Source organism: Rissa tridactyla, chromosome Z, assembly GCF_028500815.1.
Source record: "Rissa tridactyla isolate bRisTri1 chromosome Z, bRisTri1.patW.cur.20221130, whole genome shotgun sequence".
Lineage (NCBI taxonomy): Eukaryota > Metazoa > Chordata > Aves > Charadriiformes > Laridae > Rissa > Rissa tridactyla.
The window spans coordinates 87,602,449-87,610,795 of NC_071497.1; the positions used below are offsets into that span (position 1 = coordinate 87,602,449).

Genomic DNA, 8,347 nt, shown 5'->3' on the forward strand with positions numbered 1-8,347 from the left:
TTTTGGCAGCTGGTGTAATACGAGTGATTCTAGAAATAAAGACTGTCAGGTGAGCAAGTATTAACCAAAAGAGGGCCTCAGTAAACAAGTCTCACCAAATATGTGTCTTTAGCTCCTAAAAATGTTAGTCATCTTCTCCAGTAGACTGTGCCTCTTTAAGAGTTTCCTACATTGTTTATTTGGGGAGGAAGTGTAACATCTTTTTTTTTATTTTAATTCCCGCCGTCTCTTTCCGCTTTTGCAGGAACACTTGATCTTCACTGTTTGCTTGCACTATGAGTATCCGGGAATAGAAGATACAATGGATGAAAGAAAGGAAGTGAATGTTGGGAAGCCCCTTATTGCTAAATTAGGCCTTCATCATGGATTCAAAAATAACAGCTGTCTCCAGACCTGTTGCATGGCTAATAATCCTTTCCATAATCAAATCGAAGCAAGTCCAGTGGCAACTAAATACTATGTTCCCAGTCATGGCCAACCAAATTCCTGTCCAGGCGTTTACCAGCCGAACCGTGTTTGCCCAGATAGCGTGCAACAGCCAGGGGCATGTCCTTGCAATGGGACTTCAAGGATATTAGCTTCAAGACATGAAGTACGGAATTACTTCCCCCCTGTGGAAAAGAGTAATGTACCAGTAGAGACCACTGATGATACTGTTGAACTGGAATTCCTTCTCTCTGACAGCCTCAGATTCTCCAAACAGCAGTAGCTGTGATGTGTTTGGAACAGACCAGAGGATCATTGCGGAACGGGGGACCTTCCCCACTGCTTATCTGCCTTCTGGAGTTTGGGGGCTTCAGGACAAAGGGGCTGGAGAGTCTGGAGGTGGTACTGGGAATGAGGTTACGATGAACGTTTTTCAGATCCAAAGAGACAAAGCTGGACTGATGGATTTGGGAATGGAAAAGGCATGATTTTTAATTTTTTCTCCTATTTGATGTTTGATACAGGGAAAAACCTGAACTTGCCAGAGTTGCTTGTTCCATTCTCCAGCAGTCAAGCAGCTGACGAACAGAGGCAATCCTGCGTTTCTGGGAGGAAGCTGCCTGCCGCTGTTAGGGGATGAATGCGTAACAGCCTGGCTGTGGTGTCAAAGGTTCTCTTGAGATAGTAAAGCCTTGCATCTCCCCAGCTGCTTCTCCAGTACCTATTGGACTTAAAAGATTTACTGTAAATGTATGTTTCATAACTCTTCTGTTTTCAGAAGGGAATTGCTCATCCTGTGCAAAACCAAGACAAACAGGTATAGCTGTCAGAGGGAAAAATGTTGACAGAATTACGCAGCAAAACTAATTTCCATGTCCTCTATGATTTAACATGGTTTTTAAAAATCCATTAGCCCCAAAATGATAAAGATTCCTTTCTCTCTCCTGTCTTTCAGTTTCGGTTGTTCAATACCCAGGGATTTCTTTTTAGATACTGCATTAAAATAAGGTTTTATGTATTTATATATGTTTTAACAGCCTCCTATTTGAGTATATAAGATAGCACATAATGTAAATGAACTCAGCGAAGAGGGAGCTTTTACAGAAGTGAAGATATTGTGTTTTAATATTCCAGTGTTAAGAATACGTCTCTTTCAAGCCCCAGTTTCTTTGCTTCCTGGTGTATGTATTGGGATCAGTCGCAGACATTCCAGTCCCTTGGAGGTAGCCAATAATCAGCTTTGACTGCGTTCTCCTCTCACGGGCACATGTCCGGTGCCGGGCAGCAGCTGGCAGATGGGTGAAGAGCTGTGCAAGGAAACAGAACCTGAACCAAGATAGTAAAATAATGTTATCACTTTTTTCTTTTTTTTTCTTTTTTTTTGGGGCGTTTTTTTTTTTTTTTGAGAACTAGATGACAAATCGTCAGAGGGAGCAAAGTCACAGGTTCATACCGTGGTGGATTGTTCTGATTATGACAATCTTTCTCTTATGTAATGTACTTAAGACTTTTGCTGATGAGATTTCTGGAAGGGGGTGGTCTTTTCATGGTCTGGAAGAACACTAAATGGAACGTGAGGGAAAAGTGCCTGTTCATAACAAGCAAAGTATTGTGTGGGTAGTCATGCAGTAAGACATGCTGAAGGCTGAAAATGGATGGGTAAGAGGAGTGAGAACTTCAGGGTTCTTCAGGCCAAAGTACAGGGATGGTACAGCAATGGTACAGGGGCACCAGCCATTGCTTTTCTGGGGCCATCGGGGTGGGGGGGAGAAAAAAAAACAAACCTGAACAAACCATCCTCAGCTGTTTTCCAGGCCAAATGAATTTGTAGTGATTGAAATAAAAATGCTAAAAGTCTGCCCTAAAACTGTGAAAATCCAAGATAAAGATTCCAGCACACGCAGACTTACAAAGGATAAAGCCACTTTAAGTGCAGTCTGCCGAAGGCGAGGGACGCTCGCTTCATGTCGCGACCCGACACGCCATATGTAGCCCTGCGTGTGCCAACACATTGGCTCTGGAGCTCATCCCTCCCCAGACAAGACACCAAAAGTAGCAGCCTCCCAAGCCCAGCATCTCGCCATTGCAGGCAGAGGTGCAGCTCCTTCAGCAGCTCCTTCTCCGAAAGCCAGCGGAGCTGCTGTCACATGCTGCTTTACTGCTTCGGTGGACACGGGAACAGACAGACCTGGCCTGGGCTAGCTGCCGAACCCCTTAGATGTCACAAAGTTTTTTCATCTGCCTTCAGGAAAGGGCAGTTTGCTCACCAAGCTGGTTTGCATATTCAGGTTGAATACTTTGGTCAAAAAATATGCATAAGGTTTTTTTTGATGTTTGGTTTTGTTCCAGAATGCTGAAGAATCTGTGACTTGCTTTTGTGTGCCTGGGGTCAGGTGAGAGAACACTGATGTTTTATTAGGTCTTTAAAAGTCTTGATGCCATGAAATCTTGAAAATACTGGGGTGTGAGGTAATTAAAATTCAAGGGAATTTTCAGATATGTCTAGCAGCCTTTCCTGCCCAGGAAGTATTGCTTTAATTAAAATCCCCCTCATGAAATAACTTTTTTTTTTTTACTCTAGAAAAATTATGGTAGCGCTCTTCATTAAGTAGGCAGCAGAAAATACAGTAATGGAACCTCACTGAGGTGGTGGACAGAGCAGTTTAAATCTCCAGTTGAGATCCGCCCTTCTGGTGGGCTCCGTGGGCCCGGCAGCAGGCTGCCTGGGGGCCAAGGAGGTGCCGCACGCGGCCGGAGCGAGCGTCGGTGGGCACGGTAACGCGTTATTGACTGCGTCTGCTCATCTTCACCTTCGTCTCCGCTGGAAGGTGGATATATGTACCTGGACTTTAACGTAGTTATTTCCAAAAGGACAGCCATGCTTGAAGACATCTGCAAATGAGCTTGAGTTTCTGCCTTTCTCCTTTGGAGGGTATTAAACAGCGAAGTATTTATTGATGAATGAGACCTTACCTGTGCATTAATTATCCTGTGTAATTGACTTATAAATCAAAAATTAAAGCTTGAGATATGATCTAGTACTGCAATATTTAGCTGATACTTTGTCACAGTTTTCTAATTTGTGTAAAAGCTTATTCTGTTTTTTACTTCGTAATAAACTGTTGTCTACAAAACCATATATTTGTGCATCTGTAGTTGCTTCTACTCCTCCCGGTTCCCAGTTCAAAAAAAAAACCAAATTGTTTGAAAACAATACATATAATAAAATAGTTTCCTTAACAAAAAGGAAGGGGAGATCTGAATCATGAGCTTCAGCTCAAGTTAAACCTGTCTGCGTCCTGGGCAGGTTTTTCAAAAGGTTTCTCAAACTCTGCACTAGGAAGATTTTTTCCTTTTTTTTTTTTTTTTTTTTTTTTGGCAAGTCTTTATGCCTTCTAGGCTTCTGATATCCCACTGTACTGGTGGCTAAACCTAATGATTCTTCTCCATCGCTTCGCAGGTATCCAAATGAGTTTCAGTAACACTTTTGATAATTTCCTTGAGAAATACGGAGAGAAAAAGAATCCGATTATTAAACTTGAAAAGTCCTGAGAGAGGCAGGGAACTCACTGGCTGTATCTGTTGTCTGTTTGCAGGTGCACTGCTTCGTGGCGTGGGAAGGGCTTCCAGGAGCGGCTGTGCCGACGCGGGAGTAGGTGTCTCCTGTCCCGGGAGCGGCTGTGCCGACGTGTGAGTAGCTTGTCCAGTCCTGGGAGCGGCCGTGACGATGCGGGAGTTGAAGCCAGCTGTGGGCAGCCAGCTGGCGCCTTGCGGTGGAATGGCTGCTCAGCGCTCGCTGCATTTTCTGCTACTGGAGAGCTCTAACACACATTGATTAATTCTCAAGTTCAGTACGTGGTCCAATGGCTCACAGTCTTTGTCAGCCTCGGCAGGAACTGATTAACCTTGGAGGCTCAGTGCCCAAGATGCCTGGACTGTAAGGAGAACATGGTGAAGAGAACATCCCAGAGCTCTAGAGACTGGGGAGGGACCTGTGCGCGTCCTCTGACAAAATGCTACCTGTGGCAGCAGGGTCTGTGGAGGAAAACTATGGTTCTGAGCCCCGTTTAGAAAGGGGGTGGTGATGGAAAGGCATTTTCTTACTGTATTGCTGCCTTTAGGAACTGTTTCAACTGTTTTAATCGTTGATGTTACGGGTGAGATCCTCTGGTTCTTAAGGCCAAGCTGCAGGAGGCATCCATTTCCTTTGGCCCACAGCCAGTAAAGCGCTGTGAAAGTTCAGCATGCATAAATTAAGCCAACATTTAAATCCCAGTGAAATCAGTGGGATTAAAATACGTGACTAAACCTAGGCATTTGTTAAAGCTTTCTTTGGCTTGTGATGCCCTTTCTGAACTTGGGATTTTTTCCTGAAGTGCAATCGTTAGGGGATAATACTTATATTTTGCTTGAAGTATCTGCTGGGCTAAGTTACTTCTGTGTTTGATATTTGGGTTTGGATGTTGAATAGGTTTGGAAGAACGGTTTTAAGGTGGTCCAAATAATCTCAGGCTTCTCTGGCAAAGGAAGAGCTCATATGCTTCAGAAAGGCCGATGCACTCCTATTTCTCCTCCCCACTCTGCAGTAAGGTGGGCTAATTTAAATGCAAGAAGCTGGTATTAATGCAGCAATAAACTGAAAGTGATCCTATTTCTAGCAAAAGATAGGAACAGAGGAGCACGAGAGGCTTATAAAAAGAAAGAGCTCAGGTTAAACCATGACACTCCAAAATTAATGGTCTGGAATTCATTTGGTCTGTGGCATTTGGAATTTCACGCCCTTGGCCTTTGCTGACTGTGCTGGCCATGCTCTCCTGTCTGTAGGAGACGGTGCTGGGAGTCAACGCGGCACCAGCTGCCGCTGGCTTTGGGTAGGCATCCTCTGGCATCTTTCTGCCTGGTGGCAAGCCGCCAAAGGACGTCCCTCCCGTCATAAGCAGCGAGACATTCGTATTGTCCTCTATGAGCATCTTTCTCTGCCGGTCCACTTGGTTTTCTGTCTTCTCCGCTTTGTACGAGTTCTGTAGGGCAGAAGGTTTCTCTGCCGAGGAGTTTCTGGAATAGCACTCTGAAATCACGATGCTGTTGGTAGCTTTCATGGGAAGGATTTTACAGTTCTGCCTAGGCCTGTCCTAGTGCTCTGTGACCCATTCATCACGCGCTGTGGGGCCCTCGGAACAGCTGTTAGGTGGTGAAGGCATCAGGTAGCCAGAATATCATTCTGGAGCTCAGGCTGACCCGAGTTGGAAGTGTTAACTCATGTCACGCCCTGACCTGATTTTGGCGCAGCTGAGATCTGAAACCTTCCGGTGGTGGAGATGATCAGGTGGTGTTCCTGGCTTGCACTGTTTGACACCAGATCACGGAAACCAGTGAGCTTCATCCCTAATGCTGAGGCTGTGGGAAGAGGGATAGCCAAATACCGTGGGTGAAGTTTTATCCTCCGTCTAGTTCAGGTGGTGCATTGGCCTAATGGAGTTTTTCAAGTATTCTTTGCCCAGGGTGAGACGTTCTTTCTCTCACAGTGCAACTGTTTAAACAGCAGGAGGTATCCAAATAGCGCTGTCCTTTCACTTGCTTGAGCCATTTCCTCTTGCCGCCCAGTCAAAGCGCTCTTCGTGTTGGATTGGAGGCTCTTCGTGTTCCATGGAAACGGTAGGAGTGAAATTACCTTCTCTACCTCTGTAAAGCTCTGCAAGCTGCCTCCTCAGTAAAGCAGCCCTTTATCCTGGGAGCCCCTCTGCTGGCTCGGGCTGCAGGAGACCATCTGCGCTGTGACTCCTCGCTAGGAGGTTGCAGGGCCAGGTTTGCTGTCTGGGAAGTTACTGCTTTTGTTCATGCATCGACTACTTCTCCTCATTCTGTCAGCTAATTATAAATAGCTTTGGCAGCTCTCGCACGCATCAAGCTTCAGGGCTGTGTTCACCTTGACACGTGTCCCTGAGCACTGCGAGTACAACGCCTTTCCGTGTTGCTCCTTCCTTGCACGGAGTTTTCATTCAGGCCGAGTAAGATCTGCTCACTTTCTGGAGCCTGGCATTTCGAGACCCAAGGTGTTTGCTATGAACTGGAGATAGGTTTAGGGTATCGGCGGTGGGAGAAGGGCTTGGGAATTTGGGGGTTTGGGTGTTGGTTTGGTTTGTGTTTGGTTTTTCTTTTTAAAGTTTGATCATCCTTTTATTTTAGTAATTGTAATAGTCTAAGAATGGAGCAAGAACACCTCCATGTTGTGGAAATCAAGCAGTTATTAAATTTCTAAGGTACCACTGCTGCAATTCGGTCACACCAGGCTTATTTTAAGAGCTAATAAGAAAACATGCTGCCTCCTGTCCTTGTGGTTGCCACGCACTGGGAGCGTGAGGCCAGGATTTCCACAGCGACCGGCCCTGCACAGCATCCGCAGCGGATGCAGGAGCGACTCGGGCTTCCCCATCCCTGCATCAGGCACAGTCCTTGCAGTCTCTTGCTACCGCCCAGCTGCCATTTCTCAAAGCCAGTTGAAATTAGTATGAAAAGTCTTCAACCTGTTACGCAAATGGCCTCACTGCACCTAAGATCAAACAGCTCTCGGGTGTTTCCTGGGCTCTCTTACCACTTGCTGTGGTCGGTGCTTAGGACTTATGTCACCTCCCTAAAGGTGATGTGGCTCTACGTTCTGATGTCCCATAAGAGGAGGTGTGTTGGGTGTGCGTGGTGGGACAGCACCGGTCACCCTGGGCAGGTGGCACCTCTCCTGTCGATTGCCACGGGGCAGCCCGGAGACCTGGAGGAGCCTGTCCCCCTGGCCGCTGTCACAGAGCTGAAACTGCTCAGATTAATTCCCCTCTCAACGTGCCGGGCTTCAGTGCTGCAGGTTTTTAAAGCGGCCCCAGGGTTCCCTGTTTGCACCCCGTCTTCTTCGTGCCTGTCAGCTTTTCGCCTTTCTTTTCCCTTCCGCTCAATGCCAGCAGTACCCGTGCTGTCTGCCTCGCGCGACCAACTGAGAACCGGTCCGGAAACGTTTAAGAACTGCTTTGAGATTGCCAGAACGTACCAAACTTGAGCATTTTTTTGGCTGTAAGAAGCGTTGCAGCCTTTCAAGGAAGTACAGAGTACGACAGAATACTGATTTGCTGATTCTCAAAGTTTTGCAGGTTTTGCTTTAGGCCTGTTTTGGTGAAATGCAGAAAACTGCCGCAGACTCTGTTGCAGCTGCCAAGAAAACATTTCATTTGAAGCACTCATTAGATTACCAGCTCTGCTTTTAGTGGGAATAATGGGTTCATTTTAATCAGAAAATAGCTGTGCTTCCTATCAAGCCATTTACCTGTCCCGGCAGGCAGAGAGCGGCAGCTGTTTGCCTGGAATGGCAGAAATGATGTGCTGGCTGATGGCGGAGTGGGTTTTGCAGGACAGAAATGGGAGGCAGGACTTGTCACAGGGGAGACTCCCTGCTGGTATCGGTCATTCCGTCTTCACTGGCGTAATCCTGGGGGATAACGCGGTGGCCCCTCATGCTAAAAGAGGCTTTCCTCTGGTGGAATACACAGGAGCGAGCCGTGTGCTGGCTGCGTGCGAGGGATTTTGTTGTCATGTATGTCCTGTAGTGACGGACTCGGGAGGCACAAAACTTGCGCTGGAACTCCCCTTGCTGGGAGAAACCCGCCTGCTTCTGTCAAACACAGCGGGAGAAAAATGCCTGCACAACTGCGTGATTAACAGAGAAACACCAGTGACATACTCGTCCGAGTGCACAGAGCTAATTAAGTCGTGAGCTCTTTTACCTGATGAACCAAAGTGATAAATTAAATCTCCTCCTACCACCTAAAGCCATAAATTCTAAGGATGCTTTTTGAAGACATCTCCAGATTGTTAATAAGTTTAATTCAAAAATTACAGAAATATTTTTGTATTATAACTCTTAGTTCCCTCATACCATGTT

General features: G+C 46.4%; 1 protein-coding gene across 7 annotated transcripts in view; it reads left to right on the forward strand.

Annotated features, from left to right (window-relative positions):
- LOC128902786 (mucosa-associated lymphoid tissue lymphoma translocation protein 1-like) overlaps positions 1 to 3,575 on the forward strand; it is a 33,752-nt gene extending 30,177 nt beyond the window's left edge. For all 7 annotated transcript variants that reach the window (XM_054186329.1, XM_054186330.1, XM_054186331.1 and 4 more), the window contains one exon: positions 245 to 3,575. In XM_054186329.1, the coding sequence (XP_054042304.1) occupies positions 245 to 709 (465 nt within the window). In that variant the 3' untranslated portion in view covers positions 710 to 3,575. The remainder of the gene's footprint in view (positions 1 to 244) is intronic.
- The last annotated feature ends 4,772 nt before the right edge of the window (positions 3,576 to 8,347 follow it).